At 44.6% G+C, this 17,525-nt stretch overlaps 2 protein-coding genes across 7 annotated transcripts in view; both read left to right on the plus strand.

The window, feature by feature from the left end:
- dennd5a (DENN/MADD domain containing 5A) overlaps positions 1–9,920 on the plus strand; it is a 41,195-nt gene extending 31,275 nt beyond the window's left edge. For all 5 annotated transcript variants that reach the window (XM_035417864.1, XM_035417869.1, XM_035417866.1 and 2 more), the window contains 12 exons: positions 161–313; positions 734–821; positions 1,042–1,126; positions 2,642–2,770; positions 4,429–4,550; positions 4,897–5,042; positions 5,535–5,653; positions 5,783–5,964; positions 6,222–6,304; positions 6,633–6,756; positions 6,851–7,019; positions 8,185–9,920. In XM_035417864.1, coding sequence (XP_035273755.1) covers positions 161–313; positions 734–821; positions 1,042–1,126; positions 2,642–2,770; positions 4,429–4,550; positions 4,897–5,042; positions 5,535–5,653; positions 5,783–5,964; positions 6,222–6,304; positions 6,633–6,756; positions 6,851–7,019; positions 8,185–8,368 — 1,584 coding nt within the window. In that variant the 3' untranslated portion in view covers positions 8,369–9,920. The remainder of the gene's footprint in view (positions 1–160; positions 314–733; positions 822–1,041; positions 1,127–2,641; positions 2,771–4,428; positions 4,551–4,896; positions 5,043–5,534; positions 5,654–5,782; positions 5,965–6,221; positions 6,305–6,632; positions 6,757–6,850; positions 7,020–8,184) is intronic.
- Positions 9,921–10,735: 815 nt separating this feature from the next.
- On the plus strand, positions 10,736–15,917 carry sinhcafl (SIN3-HDAC complex associated factor, like). 2 transcript variants are annotated; one of them, XM_035416681.1, is made up of 6 exons: positions 10,736–10,904; positions 12,183–12,347; positions 12,564–12,663; positions 12,979–13,093; positions 13,727–13,877; positions 14,259–15,917. In XM_035416681.1, exons 2-6 carry the CDS (start codon positions 12,220–12,222, stop codon positions 14,452–14,454), a joined length of 690 nt encoding a protein of 229 aa, XP_035272572.1. In that variant the 5' UTR covers positions 10,736–10,904; positions 12,183–12,219; the 3' UTR covers positions 14,455–15,917. The 2 variants fall into 2 exon arrangements, with proteins under 2 accessions (XP_035272572.1, XP_035272573.1); XM_035416682.1 differs by lacking the exon at positions 10,736–10,904 and adding an exon at positions 10,946–11,044.
- The last annotated feature ends 1,608 nt before the right edge of the window (positions 15,918–17,525 follow it).

Raw genomic sequence — 17,525 nt, forward strand, 5'->3', positions numbered from 1 at the left:
AGTTTGGGAGCTGAAGCTGCACTATGCGTGTTACAGTGTTGATGCAGTGTCATGTGTAGGTTAGGGAGTTGAAGCAGAACGATGCGTGTTGCAGTGTTGACCGTGTCACACGTGTACTGTGTACTGTGACTGAGCATAGCTGTGCCGTGTCCCCTCGCAGACCAAGCGGATGCTGGTGGAGAAGATGGGGCGGGAGGCGGTGGAGCTGGGCCACGGGGAGGTGAGCATCACGGGCGTGGAGGAGAACACGCTCATCGCCAGCCTCTGCGACCTGCTGGAGCGCATCTGGAGCCACGGCCTGCAGGTCAAACAGGTGAGCCGTCCCCCTGCCCCACAGCAGCCAATCAGGGATCACCACACTGCACCAGCCAATCACGGAACACCACACTGCACCAGGCAGTCAGGGAACACCACACTGCACCAGCCAATCAGGGAACACCACACTGCACCAGCCTATCAGGGAACAACACACAGCACCAGCCAATCTGGGAATACCACTCTGCTCCAGCCAGTCAGGGAACACCACAGTGTACCAGACGATCACGGAACACCACAGTGTACCAGCCAATCAGGGAACACCACACTGCACCAGCCAATCAGGGAAGCAGCTGGCTAAGAGGCAGTGTGAATCTGAATCACTATTGATTGATCGACAATCAATACACAGCACACGCACAACAAGAGCCTATGTGTTTGGAGCACACCTACAGCCTTCTGCGTTCCCCCCTGACAGGGTAAATCTGCGCTGTGGTCCCACCTGCTGCACTACCAGGAGGGGAAAGAGAAGAAGGATGCCACGCCCGGTGGCCTGGGGCCTCCAGGTAGTCTTAATCCCAGCATGCCTTTCAGTAATGCTTTATTCACAAATTCATCCATAGGATCCATCCAATCTTAAAATGCAATAGTGAAGTCCACTTTATTTATAATGCACATTTAAAAACAACTGATGTCGACCAAAGTGCTGAACTACTTCAATGAACAAATTTTAAGGCTATTTTATTCACCCTGTACGACCCCACCCCTCTCCTCTGTGTGCCTCAGCGTTCATCCAGGAGTCTGAGAGAAGGAAGTCTGATGCCGGGTCTGCCATGCCCCCCCTAAAGGTGTCCGTCATACAGGACATGAGGTAACCTGTGCTGCGGCTTTTCGTGCTTAAAGGGACAGCCCTGACTGAGGATGCTCTGTGTTTGTTTCATATGCTGGCAACGGTATGTGCAGTGTACTCTAACCTTCTGCCCACTGCCATCTTGTGGAAAGTTTCTTAGTGGAAACATATTCTCATTTCTACTGGTGTTTTACACCAGTATGCAAGTTAAAATCAGTAAACAGTAACCAAAGCAATGCTGAACAAGAACTGTTTTTAAGTTCGTATTTCCAGTCTAATTCACACAGTTAAAACTTTTCCTGTAAAAATATCCCTGCTGTTACAAAGTCTGAGATGTAACTCCAGATGTGCTTGTGCTAAAAGCTGTGTCGGAGGAAAGGAGGTGGTGTTTTGACTGGAGGATTTATACGTGAATCCCCTGCAGTGTGTGCCGATGACATTGAGTGAAAACAGAGGTCATGTCCCTGCATGGCAGCGCCTTAGCTGCGGTGTAATTAGCAGAGCCCTGTGCAGGTCTGTGTGCGGGAGACAGGAGAGCTTTAACAGGCTGAAATGGGCTGCCGTCCTCGTCATCGGCTCTTCATCGGGGGCCTCTGGCATCGTATCAATCACACTCCCGTTCAGTTTTCCCGCTGTGGAAGGTGTGGTGTGTAAAAGCCCTGTTCTGCTGCAGCAAAGCCGGCCAGTACACCCAGATCCTCCACTACTGTTTCTGCTGATGGGGCTGATTGGAGCATCGGAGGGGGTGACAGACAGTGGTGGTTTTCACTGCCGCCTCTTACATCACAAGTGGTCAATAGTCTATTTCTGTCTGTCCTCTAGAGCTGGCCAGAGACTGTATATTTCCTACTGAACATTTTATTTGGGTTTAAAGATGGACAGTAGCTCTCTGTGAACATTATTTATTATTTTTTTAGTGCCTTTCAGATATCCCAATAGCAGCAGGGAAAGTACGGACATAATGATATTTACAGAAGGAAAGGAGTAAAGCTAATATAACCGAAGCGCAAAAACTCCGTAATAAAAACATACTATTCACAATAAAAATTCACTTTGAAGAAAATGAAAAAGAATAAAAGTTGAAATAAATTACGATATGAGCCTGGTAAAGTACTTCTGGTAGGCAAGCTTTTTAGCAAACTGTGTTAATGTATGTGAGTCATTTAGAGGGTGGGGGGTTAAGCACTTAAGCAGCAGTCGTGGGGTGGGGGGGGGGGTGACTGGGGCCCCAGGGAAAAGAGAGCAAGTCTGTGCTTAACTTGGTCTGTGCCTTTTTTTGACTGAGAAAGCAGGCCCAAATAACAGCTTGGGGGATCTGCCCCCTCTCTCTGTTGTTGCCATTTTGGAGGTCCCGGTGGTTGCCATGGTGAAAACTGAATTCCATGGCTCTCAACCTGGATTCTGGGGGTGGGGTGGGGGGGCATTGTGTGGTGCAGCCAGGGCAGAACTGCCTGTAGTCTGCCCCCACCCCCACTATCAAGAAGCGTTCAGGTTTACCCTCCCACCTGACCTCTGCCCTCCCCCTCCCCCCCGCAGACACATCCAGAACATCGGCGAGATCAAGACGGACGTTGGGAAGGCGCGGGCTTGGGTACGCCTCTCCATGGAGAAGAAGCTGCTGTCCAGACACCTCAAACAGCTGCTGTCTGACCACGAGCTGACCAAGTGAGTCACCCTCCAGCTTCACTGCTGTATCCTAACCACAGGAGTGGCTGGGAACTGCCTGGTATCGAATCCTGACTGAGTCACTGTCTACTGGGTCATCACTAGATGGCCACCCTAGCCCGCTCTCCCATCTGGACTTAAATATATTATTATTATGGCCAAATCCTCCGAACGACCTGTTTTTGTGTCTCATCCGACTAGGGACATCTACTGGTTGTGTGAATAAATTTCACCACTGAAATTAAGATTAACTCAGAAAAATTAGAAAATAAAGATTGCCTTCCACCAAACCCCAAAAACAGGTTTACATTTTGTCTGTCTGTCTCAAATCTGGGCGGGACTTCTGCCCTTTTTGGGGTGGCCTTCTAGTGGTGACCTGCCGACTGTGGCTAGCTGGGCACTACATATTTGATCATAATATCATCCAGGGAGGGATGACGTTTAGCCGGACCGTTCTCACCTCAACACACGCCAGTCGCTCCTGGTCTCAAGGGCACCTGCTGTGTGCTTGTCCAGTGCAGTGATTGAGCACATTGCACTGTGGGCTACATAGAAGGCTAGCTGGCAGCATGCGCTTTGGAGGAGAGCCTGTGCTTTCCTGTGCTCTGCTCAGCTGACAGTGGACGAAGCTGTAGCAATGATACAGGCCTGCAAATGCAATCTGACATTCTGAATTGGGAGAAAAAAGTCAAACGTCTGTTAAAAGTACTGCAGCACACTGAAGAGTACTAATGCACTTCTCAGTTAAAATGGAGCCGGTCAAAACAGTTTATGTGAGACATCCTGACTGCCAGCGCTGCTGGTCCTAATGTAGATTCGGGTTTTAGATTAAGGTCCTGTCTGTGGAAGCAGGCTCATCTGCTAGTATACAGTACTGCTAATGCATGTGAACTTTCCCGGGCTTAGCATAGTTAGGGCAGAGTGTATGCTTGATTGGTTAGTCAGGCTGCATTAACGGCGTTACAGTGTGTGTAGATTTCCTTTGGCTGCTCTCTTTGTCACTTAGATACAGATCCAGGCTAATCTGTCGGTTCCTATTAATTCTGTGGAAAGGACACAGATTTGTGTGACTACAGTGTTGAAGCTGGGATTTGAAGAACTCGTTCTCCTCCCATGTTCTGCCCTTTTTATTTCTGAGCTCAGTGCTGTTTCATTGAATGACCCCTTCGTGCTCAAACACCCCGAGATGTTGGATTAATTCATACATGATATATGAGCTCTTTTGAATTTCAACCTGCCACATTGTGGATTTATATATTTATGAGATATCAGTAGAACTCAATCATGGTCAGCATGTTTTTCTAACAGAATAACATCTTCCATGTCTAAACTCCAGCTAAACTGGCATTGCTCCTCGTTGTTAATTATAGTTCTCCTCAGGGTCTAGAAGGCAAATAGTTGTGTCTCTTGCAGCCAGAATATTTATGTTCTGCTTTCTTTGACTTGGGTAAAAATGAGGATGAATATTTGATGCTTTTTGATTCTGGGAAGAAGCAGTAAGGGTTGGGGCCAGTCTTGGGTTTACAAAGAGCAGTATGTTGATTGATGGGTGACTTTTTAAAAGGCCTTAATGAATACACAATCATGTTTATATATTTTACATTTGGGGTAGCTGTGGGATGTGATGGTACTTAACTGTGTGTGTGTTTCTGCTGCAGGAAACTGTACAAACGCTACGCCTTTCTGCGCTGTGACGATGAGAAAGAGCAGTTCCTTTACCACCTGCTCTCCTTCAACGCCGTGGACTATTTCTGCTTCACCAACGTCTTCACCACCATCAGTGAGTGCCCATAACTTTTACTCACTGTCAGTGAGTGCCCATAACTACAGGTCAAACAACCAGGGCTGTTTTACCTGTAGCCTAGGTTCTATCTGTAGCCGTGGCTGTTTTACCTGTAGCTTCGACTGCTTCACCTGTAGCCTAGGCTGTTCTACCTGTAGCCAGGGCTGTTTTACCTGTAGCTTGGACTGTTTAAACTCTAGCATAGGCTGTTCGACCTGTTTCCAGGGCTTCATATACCCCACTGTGGGTGGAGCCACAGCGCTATTGTCTATTACTGGCTGGTTTATATTCATAGATCTCTCACAATCACCTTTCTGTGACTCTCGCCTTCCTCTCTACCCAGTGATCCCGTACCACGTAGTGGTCATTCCCAGTAAGAAGCTGGGAGGCTCCATGTTCACAGCCAACCCCTGGATCTGTGTGTCCGGGGAGCTGGCAGAAACGGGGGTCCTCCAGGTTCCAAAGAACACCCTGGAAATCACCTTTGAGGTAGGCGGAGCCTGCGGTAGGGCGGGGGTTAGTGGGGAGACGTGGCCTCTTGAATATTCTGTAGAAGTGTAATCCATGGAAATATAGATTTTATTTGTTTTTTTTTTTTTGCTTGTTTTTCAAATTTTGAGTAAAGGTTTTGCCAAGATATACAGCATGGTTCTCATAACATTGTTGCTGCGTGGTAACATTACTGCAATGTTACAGCAATAACATGAGAACATTCTGAAAGGTGTGACTTCATATTCATGGGACTGATTCAGGGTAATTTCACACTGGCATCAGCAGACATGCTTCAGTAACTCAGGCCAATGAACCCATTCCAAGTTGCTAATGAGTTGAATTTGGTTTGGTTGAACTAGGGAGTCAGGAAACATTAATTACAGCTGCTCTCTTCTTCCCCCATGGGACAATGTCATAGCATACAAAACAAGCCATAAAGTGGCAGTCTCTCTCACTCACTCTCTCTCTCGCTCTCTCATTCTCTTTCAGTGCCAGAACCTGGGAAAGCTGACCACCGTGCAGATGGGACATGATAACTCAGGGCTTTATGCAAAGTGGCTGGTGGAGTGCGTGCTGGTGCGGAATGAGATCACGGGACACGCCTACAAGTGAGTGCAGCAGCTCTGCTTACCTTTCGGCCCTGCCGCTAAGCTCATAAGCTCAAAAATAACCAGCCCGCTGGCGTTGTGGGCGGAGCTCTGCGTGCGGGCGGTGACCGTTTGTGGGCGCTGTTCCAGGTTCCCGTGCGGCCGCTGGCTGGGGAAGGGCGTGGACGACGGCAGTCTGGAGCGCATCTTGGTGGGCGAGCTCCTGACCCCCAGCTCAGAGAACGAGGAGCGCATGTGCCGGACCCCCCCCATGCAGCAGTCCCCTGGTATGATCCGTAGGCTGGTCACCATCTCACCCAACAGCAAACCAAGTAAGCGACCTTGTGGGCTGGACCAACTTGAGGGAGGGGTGTTCTTGCAGGGGAAGAAATGGGAGGGAATTCCCTATTACAATTCTACGGCTGTCCTGTGGTATTGCTGCAGCGTTCTGCTTCAGTTGGGAAGAGTGCTTAATGCCTGTCATCCAACATATCTGCATATAGCTGCCTGTGATTTGGAGGCCCCATGTGTACTGACCCTGAGTGTTGGGAGGTCAGGAGGCGTTGACTGTTTCTGTCGCTCGCTCTAGAGTTAAACACGGGGCAGATCCAGGAAGGCGTGGGAGAGGCCATCAATGGGATCGTTAAGCACTTCCACAAACCAGAGAAAGAGGTGAGCTCACAGCACTCAGACACACATTGTATTTATCAGTTCTGTGCAGGAATGGATTTGTGTATTTTTTCCACTCGTGGAACACTTTTTCAGGAGCTGGGTACTAAAACTGTGTTTCATAGCTGGCATAATGACCATGTTCAGAAAAACACAGCGATGGGCACAGTGGGTGGAGCTGTTTATGTATGAACTTGTCTGATCGTGGAAGGACCAGTGTGATTTCATTGGCCTCCTGCTTCTCTCCTCTCTCCGCCTTTTGCTTTCTCTTTCCTTTTGCGCTCTCTCTACCTTTCCCTTGTTTTTCTTCCATCCCTCCTTCCGTCTGCAGAGGGGCAGCCTGACCCTGCTGCTGTGTGGGGAGTTTGGCTTGGTCTGGGCCTTGGACCAGGTGTTCCAGCACGGCTTCAAGTCCCCGCGCCTCTTCAAGAACGTCTTCATCTGGGACTTCCTCGGTAGGTGGCCCGGTCCCGGCCCGGACGTGTCTGTCCGTGTCTGTGTCCCCGGCGCTGGGGGCGGCTCGTTTGACGTCCCCCTCCTCTTCCTCAGAGAAGGCCCAGGCGCACTTTGAGAGCCCGGAGCAGAGGGAGGCGGCGCAGGACGAGAACCGGCAGACCAGGGCGCACAACTTCTGCCGCTTCATGCGCGCCATCAACAGCACACCCAGGAACATCGGCAAGGACGGAAAGTTCCAGATGCTGGTGTGTCTGGGAGCCAGGTGAGTTACACCCCCCTCCCCCTCCCCAAACACACTTGCACCTCAAGGACAGGGGATTTCAGATGATGAGACTGTTCTCCTGTCGTCGCACGAGAGCGCCTCCTCTGGTAGATCAGACACCTGCAGTCTGATGGCAGATGGTGTTGTGAAGAGTTGGGCCCACAGATATTTGTTTTTGATTGGCCATTCCCAACTGGAAGAGAAACCGGATTAAAAACGGTTCGATAAAAACCTCTTCAAATACACTTCTCTAGGCTCGAACGTAATTTGCGACATTTCCATTTTAAAAAGTCTTCCAATAGCACAGGCCAATTTATTCCAGGATTTGATTTGCTTTCCAGAAGCCCTGCAGTATAACACATTTTATGAGGTACATCATGGTGTAAAATCCGTTTAGAAGCGTAGCTGTTGGGGCAAAGCTCGCCGCATGTCATTCCCATAGTGCTACAGAGTGCAGACGCTGGGGCTAATTGAGCGGTGCTTTCCCAGCAGGAGAGTGCTGTGTCCTGCGCGGCTTCATCGTTATCGAAATGCAGTCTGTTTGGCGGGTCTTTCCATCGCCCGCGGTGGCGGGGGGGGACTCCTCTTCCTGTTATTCGCCCTCTCATTGTTTTTAATGGAGGCTGATAAACGACGGCAGACTCTGCTTTCTTTACCCGCCCGTGCACGGGCCTGGTAGCTCCAGAGGATTTAATTTGGTGTACCCTGCACGTACGTGTGCGTGTGGCCGTGTGTGCAAGTGTGTTTTGCGTGCTGTGTGCGGGTGTTTTGGAGTCACTGTGTTGGAGAGCGTGTGTAGGGTGGGTGTGCATGTATATGAATGAGCATGCCAGTGGCTGGGTGTATATATTAGCAGTATGTAAGCCTCCTGTGCTGTGATGGCCTGGTAAGATTCACCTGCTACATTAGTCTGGTCTGCCTCGGCACTCATCATCAACAGCTTCCTGTCACATGACCTTAGTGATTCGACAGCATGACTTTGCCTCAAAGCTTAATATCCTTCTTTCTCCATGCACTTCACTCAAGTATAAATGGTTGCGAGTAAACCAAGGTGTGTGTACAGAGATATCGGTCCCCTTTTACCCGGGTACATTACTACCTGTTCTCAAGCGTGAAGGCGAAACGGTTGCCCCCTGTAGATAAACACATCTCTCCTTCCCCACAGAGACCACCTGCTGCACCACTGGATTGCTCTCCTGGCGGACTGTCCAATCACGGCGCAGATGTACGAGGAGTCGGCGCTGATAAAGGACCACTCGCTGGTCAACTCTCTGATCAGAGTGCTGCAGAGCCTGCAGGAGTTCAACATCACGCTGGAGGCCTCGCTCGTCAAGGGCATACGGATCTAGGCCCCCCCCTCTTCCGCCAGAGACCCCCTCCGGAGAGCCACGGGAAGGGACTGTTACAAAGGTTTACTGTTTAACACGGACGGAGACTTGAAAAAAAGGAGACCATTTCTGGCTTATTTTAAAGCTGCTCTTAATGTTTGCCATATAATAAGTGCAATGAGCCTTTTAAAAAGAGAAAAAAAGATGTGTCATTATTTTTTATCCTCAACAATGTGCTGTTAGACATTTTTAAAAACATGTTTTCTATTATTATGATTCATAAATGTTATTTTGGTGAAGACAGCCCATCTATGTTCTGTTGTGTTAACAAAATGAACACCTTTCTTTGTTGTTGTTAACTGCTGACAATAGCTATATTTAAGAGGAAAATAAGGAAGATGAAGCTGTTAATATATTTTCTGAAAGGAGCAGTATTATTTTGATATGTCTGTCAAGTTGCTTGCTCTGTTGTCAAAACTGTACAGTCAATCATCATGCAGAGCGGAAAGCAAATGTAGAAGTATGCTTTATAAGTACTAATGATAGGAGGGAATGTCTTTTTTTACAGTGTAAAAAGATGCATTTTAAATAGTTTTATATATATATTCTGATTGCAAGACTTGACCGTTTAAGGAAAGTCACTTGTCCATATTTTACATATCATTCTACTCCTGTACGAAAGAGGCCCCTGCAGCTGTCATTATTATGCCTGATGCACAATTGTATTAATTGGGAGCAGTAGTAATCCATTCCAAATTATGCTTCAAACTTTTATCTAACTGTGCAACACGAGAGCACCCCAGCATGTCTCCAGAATAGCAGAGCTTCCGTCTCTCAGGCTAGAAGTGTTGGAGCTCCCGGCGTACTTGTAAATACCTCTGATCACAACTGAAGCCCCTCAGTTCATATGCACAGCTTTCCTTCTCTTATGCACTCTGGGATTTGGTGGCTGCTGACAAAGAAGGGGGATTGTGGGTAATGGCGGAACACCATGGCCATTGCGGGCGGAACAACATGGCATTCGTTGTTTGATTATTGTTTTTGATTTGTATTACTGGTTTTATTCAATTTCTTGCAAGCACATGGAAGATCCCATTCTTTCCGAGTCTTATAGCTCGTTTCAGGTGTCCTCAATGATCACCTGTTCTTTGAGCTACCCTCCAAATTTCCCTCTCTCATGCCCTACCATGGTCTTCTCCTGGTTCTGCTATGCAATATTCCCTGCACAGACAAAAGTAAGATAAATTGTGGAATTCAGGATGATACAGGAAGTAGATAATTCTTCCTCTTGATTTACTCCCTGAGCAGGATTTTAAAAGTCACAGCATTACTGCTTAACAGCAGAAGCACATGTGAATTTAGACATTTTCATTCCAGCGATGCCCAGATGGTGCTGGTTGTTAACCAGCCAGCATTTTTCTGGCATGGGCTTTTTGGAAGTGGGTCCGGGTGGGGGGAATTGTTTTGATATATTTCTTGACAGAGCTCTGTTACGTTATGTAGTGTAAAAGAAGTGAGTAACTTGTGTACAGTGTATAAAATGTAATAAAAGAGGAAATTCTGGATATGTGTATGTAAATGTGTATTGTATATTTTTTACAGAAAAAAACTGATTTGCTCTGGTAGGTTTATTGAGATTAACAAAGTTGCCTGGGAAGCTGTTTTCATGGAGTCACTTATATCCTTGTGACTGCTTTGGTAATGGTTCCAATTTGTAGGCGATCAAAACTGTAGCTCTGATAGATATTCCCAAGTAGTTAAGCTTGTATTTCAACACGTACGCATTAATAAACAGCAAACATTTTAACAGTGAGCCTTAAACATATTATTTTTGTCTTGTTCGTTTATATTAATAATAGTTCATTTATAATTCTTGTGATATATGCTCGGAATATCCCCATATATATTGCTAAATTCCTGTTTATCCGAACGGTACGCGCGGCTGAATTGTGAATGAAAACAGGATCTCAGCGAGCACGTACTCAAAATGGGCATACCTATGGGAGGAGTCGAATGTCCATACGCACTACGAGCACACTTAGAATTTCCGCTGCTCGGTGAATTCTGGATCTCTGAAAATACTAGAATAACAACCTAAAACGCTACAGTAGGTCGAGGGCAAATTAAAAACAATGGCTGCTCTACTGCAGACACAACGAGCTGATATTTATTGCAGTTTTGGGACACTAAATCTAATTCGCGCCATTTCAGAACCCCGGTTTGACAATAGGTTTTTGTTTTGTTCCTCCATTTTGGGAGCATTATGGGAAATGTAGTTTAATGTATTTTGTTAAACCCGGGAAATGATATTTATTATTTTATATGTTCACTACTATTCCCGGGATGCAACATTCTTAAATGCCTAACATTGAGCTGGTCTATTGGCTACATTCGTGTTCGGAAGAGGAGGTTATACGCCATATATGGTGTTTCTGTGACTACGTTTTGTGTGTAATGTTTTTATGCTAATATCATTCTAATATCCAGCTGTATGCTGTAGTAAGGCATGCGCAGTGTCGTACTAAGAAATCGGTGTGGATTCAAAGTTTTTTGTCTGGTGAGTACTGTTGTTTTCCGTTTTTTAAACTAATTTGCAGTAATCTGTGAGGACATTCTTTAGAAGCATGGCAGTAGACATTTTCGAACTTTAACGGCATCTGTCGCATGCAGAAATCTAGGCTGAGGCATTTCTGCAAGGTGATCAATAACGCGCAACAATGGAAGAGCGTGGATGAGGAGCGTGGCGTGGTGGCCAGCCTGCTAGAAACAAAAACTAATTCGGAGACAGCGCTGTTTCGCGCTCTTCGGCATGAAAGTTTGAATTTCTTTGGAAGTGGGAAGCTTAGAGTGTAGATGTTCGGTTTCTTTAAGACTTTGGAAATTGAGTTGATTAAAATAGTTGTTACTGAATTGTCTGCGAGTAAGAAGTGTTGAACCCTTTTTGTCAACGTGCATTTTAAGAAAAAGGACGTCCCCCTTTTTGTTTGAGAAGGTCCCAAACATTAGCACGGATAGTTCTCCCACAGGACTTAATCTCATCTGGAAATTTGAAATGATGCTGGAAAGCTTTTTGTTTTCAGAAGTTTTTTTGTCAAACTAGGGAATTGTTTGTCGCAAATCTTTGCTTTTCCACGAGCGTTGATTTTTATAGAAGCTACGCAATGGCGTCAGAACAAGGGGCTTTCGTCTATAGCCTACAGTTGCACTGAATTTCCAGACACATTGTAACGCGCAGATATTCGGGAATGTTTTGGTGCAGCATGTTATTAGGCCTACCTAAGATATCCCAGACAGTGTGATTAAATGTAGGCTTCAATTTTATACTAATTAACATCATAGCAATCTCTGCGCAGTATGTTTTGTGTTGTTCTTTATGGCCACTTTCATTGTAGAAGACGATCCAAAAACTCATTACTTGCAGTGGTAATTTTGAAGTTAGTGTCGAAGCCGCAATTAAATATAAATAGATGTTGTCTCAGAGTTCGCTGAATGCCGGAATTGGGACATTAGAAGTGCATCACTGTCCAGCGAGCGGGTGGGAGGGAAACTGGGTTATGTTGCGTCTGGTTTTTCATTTCGGCGATGTTATAACAACATCATGCATACACAATGGTGCAGTAGTCTAAATCCTCTGTTTGTTGAAAAGGAACACATTTATTCGAGTAAGCTCGGAAATGATCGAAATATCTGGCAGTAATGTTTTCGAAGCGTGTGGTACCCGCCCCCCTTTCAGCGAAGGAAAGCAACCGAGCATTTGGCGTATCTTAAAAAAAAAATAGAACATTTTTATTTATGCCGAATGATGCGTTATAAAATTGTGTTCTTGTTTCCACAGTATTTCGTTATTCGCGCTCAACGTATAGTAGACTGGGATGTTTGGTTTCCACAAATCCAAGATTTACCGCAGCAATGAAGGCTGTTGCATTTGCAAGACCAAGTCCTCCAGCTCGCGGTTCACAGACAGCAGCAGATACGAGGAAAACTTCAGGCTATGCTTTGGGTAAGTCATCGCCTGATAATACGGAATACATAGATGGTGTACGCCATATGCCCTCAATTTCACAGTGGTCCTGTGGGGGGAAAAAGCTTATAAGAATCTTTCAAGACATGTCAACAAACACGTTGCATTTAATTATAATATTACAATATTAGACCAGCGATCTCGTGTTATTGTTTTCCGTGTCCTGCTTGAAGACTAATATTCTTTTTTTCAAAGCTTGGTTGAAGATCGAGTCGGAGACATCTGCAATGCTTGTGTCCTATTAGTGAAGAGATGGAAGAAACTGCCTCTGGGATCTAAGAAGAACTGGAGCCATGTAAGTCACCATCTAAACTCGAACTTTTTAGTGTGTTATGTATACCTTCAGCAGATGTGTGTTAGCTGATCTTCCCTTTGCATATGCTGTCGTTGTTTTTGCTCTACAATGTTTATGATGCGTCGATGTCATATTTATTAATGTTGTCTACTCTGATGCCTTCTGATCCTGCCGAACTTTGATGGCTGTATTGTCCATTTGTATCACAGCAATAATTATTGCAAAGTTAGTCTGTCAGATGTATGTAGGAATTTTTAATCTAATGCTTGCTGTGTATCCATAAGTTAAGCGACTGTGAACTGCTATGTCTGGTAGGTGGTGGATGCCAGAGCAGGGCCTGGCTTCAAGCTGACCAAACCCAAAAAGGTCAAGAGGAGTGACATGAAAAAGAAGAGCAAACTAAGGAAGCTTCACAAATTGAAAAGGCAAAGTGAGTCACTGTTCTCTTTCAAATCCTGTTAAGAAATAAAGCTAAACAAATGTCTGAGTGGACTATGCTGATATTTGCCTTTTTGAATCTCATTTCCCTTGCTCTCCAGCTCCTTTGGATTTAATGATTGGTGGTCTTCCTATTTTAAAGTTTCTCTTTCACTGGAACTTTTACTAATAGTGCCCCCTCAGTGTGGTGCTAACATATGATGGTTTTTTTTTTACTGCATTATTATTATTATTATTCGTTTTACAATGACTTTTTGTTCTTGTTATTTTATATTCAGTTTTATACTGGTATTCATCAAATCTGTCATCCTTATGTTTGCATGCATTGTAGTGGGGGTTCCTAGTTTTATCTAAGGTGCACCAGTGTGTGTGCAAGCTTTTGTTCTAGCCCAGCACTAAAACACCTGATTCAACAAATCAACATAGTTGCGGTGAATTGGGTGTTTTAGTGCTGAGCTAGAACAATAGCCTGCACCCACACTGGCCTTGGATAAGACTGGGACCCTTGAATTTTTAATGCACGCTGGATAAGTGTGTGTGTGCTATATCAGTAATTGCAGCATGGGGGCGCGTGCGCCTGCCACCACACTTCGCCCAGTAAAATTTCGTATCCCCGTCCCTGCAGATTCGGACGCGCACAGCACCACCTCCAGCACGTCCCCGTCCCAGTCTCCCAGCTACAGCAACCAGTCCGATGATGGCTCGGACATCGAGTCCAAGCAGAGGCGATCCACCCCATCCATATTCTCCTTCCTGGACCGCTCCTACTGGAAAAGGTGCAGCAGTCAGCAGCTTCCTTTGACTGTGTGAATGCGGTTTTGAAGGCAGTCTAAAGTCTAAATTGCTCTGTAGCCAAATAACAATGACAGATATATGACTTGTAAGCCAGGTTGAGGAATATTACTTATCCTACTGCCTGATGCAGCTTAAAGCTCTGGAGGCTTTTAGGGCTTCGACCACACATTTGAAAATGATATTATAAAGGATTTCAGAGGTATTTCAATGCACTGTTTTGCATGTACTGTAGCTTGCTTAGTGATTTGGGTGGAATGTTCCAAATTCCAAAGGCAATGGAAGTGTTGTGAAGCAGATTTGGGATTTTGTAGCCTTTGGTATCTTTCTGTAAAATTAGGGAATAACGCTCCGTCTCTTCTCAGGCAAAAGGTGTGCTGTGGCATCGTGTACAAAGGCCGCTTTGGGGAGGTGATGATCGACCCTCGAGTCTTCAAGCCCTGCTGCAGCTCCAGGAAGCAGACGAAGCTCGCGCCCACGCCGGACGCCCATCTCCCCGAAACGCGGCTCCCTGAGACGCTGCCCCCTGTGCTCCCGGAGGAGCTGAAGGAGAGTTGGTGACTGCACCCTCCCTCCCTGAGGTCTCTACACCAGTGGTTCTCAAACTTGGTCCTGGGGGACCCCTGTGCATGCTGGTTTTCGTTGCAACCATAATTGCACACCCAGAATTTTAACAAGCTGTTAATTTTTCTTGTTTAGGTGTTTTCATGTTCACCGAGCAGGAACGCACCTGATTCTGCTAATCAACCACTAGAGTCTTTGCTAAGCACCTTGATTAGTAGAATCAGGCGTGTTACTGCTTCGTTGAAACAAAAGCAAACACCCACACTGGCCCTTTCTGGATAAGATTGGGGACCCCTGCTCTAAAACATGGAAGCACCTAATCAAGAAAAATTAACAGCTTGTTAAAATTCTGGGATTGCGATTGTGGTTGGAACGAAAACCAGCATGCACAGTGGTCCCCCTGGACAGAGTTTGAGAACCACTGCTCTACACCTCTGTTTTGTCTCCAGTGGCAGACTCTACCCCTCTCCTCCATTCGTTTACTGTGTATCTATGAGACAGGTAAATGGTATCTCTGCTGGTTTTCTGAAATGTATTTGTCTGTTTAAAAAAAAAAAGATAATTTTTTTTAAAGAGAACAAAAAGCTTTTTCTAAAGTATGGGCATTAGTGAGATATTTATAGGATCAGGAAGCATAATTATGTATGAACTTAAAAGGCTGATTATTCTTTTTGTTTTGTAAGACTAAAACCAATCGTTTTAATTTAACAGTACCTATGTTTGTAAATACTGTCATTATGCCAGTGCATCACTTGCCTCCTGTAGATTCTTTCCATTTTTTATTTCCATATGGTAAAAAATGAATAAACGTGTGTTTTGTAAAAGGTGAAAGTATTTGGATACAGACATGCAAAATTTGGCATCTCAAGCGGTAGGATGGGTTTTTGGTTAAAGCAGAGCTACTAAGCAGTGTTAATGCTGTTTGACATTTTTCTGTTAAGATTTTTACTTGTGGTCTGTATAAATTCATTATTGCTAGTCTTCCAAGAAGTTTTGATTGTCAAGTTTTGTACCATATACTGTAACAAGTAAAGGATTTACTATAATGGGCCTTAACAAATGTATAAGCAGATGTGTATTGTAAGAGGATGAAAGAACCGTTGATCTATTGTTTTCTACCACAGCTTTGTGGAATTGTTTTCTGCTAGGGGTGTTGTCATAAACTCAAATCTGCAGAATACGGCAAGAGACCTTTTATGCAGGGTGGAGAACTTTTGTATTGGTGTGGGATCATTTGAACATACTCTAGAAGTGGCATATTGACTGGATTTAGGGTATTGCTTGTTTTTCTTTTTCTTTTTAGTCATCCTTTTGGGGTCCATTGTAATGTCCTTTAAAAAAGAAAATCTGAATCGACTGCAGACATTTTGGAGAATCTGTTCTGTTCTTGTCTTAGCGAGTTGGTTTCACCAAAGATAGCATCTTATTGTCTAAATAAACATTGTCATGCCCCCCCCCCCCCCCCCATTTTTAAAATGTAGTTCCCTGTCATTCCGGATTCAAACGCTTCTCAATCAGTTGTTAAAAGTTGAGCACAACCTCTTGGCAGAGTCCTGAAATGGGAAAAAGTGAACCTATGTGGTCAGCACTCACAGTCCTATAATAGCCTATTATAACTGTTAGTGACTGCATTGGGGTTAAACATATTAAAACTAGCCTACTCTAGAACAGTTTATAAGCTGCCTTCTAAAGTTTGCCGGCCCTGTATTATGGCCGAAATAACTGTATTCTGGCCGAAACAATACTCATTATTTTTTGCACTACACAGTGGTTTTCTGAAATCACTACTATCTGGGAATTGACTGACTATCATCAGCAGCCATCACACAAACAAATTACTTTGAGGCAAATCTACACTACTGTATATGGTGAAAAATACTGAAGTGCATGTTGGTACTCCTGTCATAAGGTGATGTCATTGATGCATCACTGAATCGGATCAGCCTGTTTTGTGATTGGTGGAGTGGGGCTTTGGCCTTGCTTTCTCAGGCTATGTGGGACCTCTGAATATTGAGTAATGTTATAACAAAATGAAAGTGTTTGTAATGGTATGTTAACCTTTGTGTTAGCTGACACTGTCATAATTTTAATACATAGGGAAATTCCTAGCCTAACCAGGTACATTTTCAGATGCCTGTACCGTGGTATTTCTTTTTGTTTTTTTTGTTATCCGCCTTGACCTCTCCAACTTAAATTATGTTTATTTATTTTTTCACAACTTCATTGAATACTGTAAAGAGTTGTTAAAATTTATTTTTATTTTGTGCACTTTTCTCAGAATTGTCTGATTAGCAATTGGAATTGGGAAGCTATTTTATATCTCAGCTATAATACTTCTGTATTTTAATAAAATATGAAAAATCTTTGTTTTTGTTTGGCTGTACATTGTCACAGTAATCTCGTACATGCGCCCAATTAAGTAAACTATCATATGTGCACCAGAATTACACACACACAAAATTATATATATATATATATATATATATATATATTTATGCAAAGGTGATGGGATAGTGACAATTTTTGTTTGTTTTTTTTGCTCTGTACGGCAGCACATTGGATTTGAAATTAACAATTAATATAAAGTGTGGATTGTGTGGACTTTAGGGTATTTACATCCATGTCAGTGATTCTATTCTGTTTTCATACATGGTCCTCTCCGTGGAACTTATTTCTCCCCTATGGATGACAATTATGGAAGGCACGGGTTTCATTTGTTGGTGTGAGAAGATTACAGTAGGGGGCGACAAATTCCTACATTAACATTAACCAAAGTTTTGTCGGCGCTCTGAAGGTTTTAGTGAGTTCCATGCCGGGAGTCGTGCACGTCACATGAACTAATGGGATCCTCGGGATGGCGTGACCGACTTTTTCCGAACAGAATTTATGCATGTGGTAATTTTGCACATATCCCTCGGTCATATTTGAATAGCAGCTTCTGCTGACCCATAACTCAAACATGTGACGCAATTCCTGAGAAATTTCGACTGGAGTCGCGAAAGACTCCCATCTCAACATTTATATTTGGGACTGAAACGATGCCAGTGGAAAACATTAAATGCGTTGCG

This window comes from Anguilla anguilla, chromosome 5, assembly GCF_013347855.1.
Source record: "Anguilla anguilla isolate fAngAng1 chromosome 5, fAngAng1.pri, whole genome shotgun sequence".
Classification (NCBI taxonomy): Eukaryota; Metazoa; Chordata; class Actinopteri; order Anguilliformes; family Anguillidae; genus Anguilla; species Anguilla anguilla.

Excerpts from the sequence above, each read along its gene's own strand:
- sinhcafl (XM_035416681.1), top strand. The coding sequence starts at position 12,220 with ATGTTTGGTTTCCACAAATCCAAGATTTACCGCAGCAATGAAGGCTGT. Across the intron at positions 13,094-13,726 it reads TCACAAATTGAAAAGGCAAA|ATTCGGACGCGCACAGCACC; the intron begins GTGAGTCACTGT and ends CCGTCCCTGCAG. Across the intron at positions 13,878-14,258 it reads GACCGCTCCTACTGGAAAAG|GCAAAAGGTGTGCTGTGGCA; the intron begins GTGCAGCAGTCA and ends GTCTCTTCTCAG.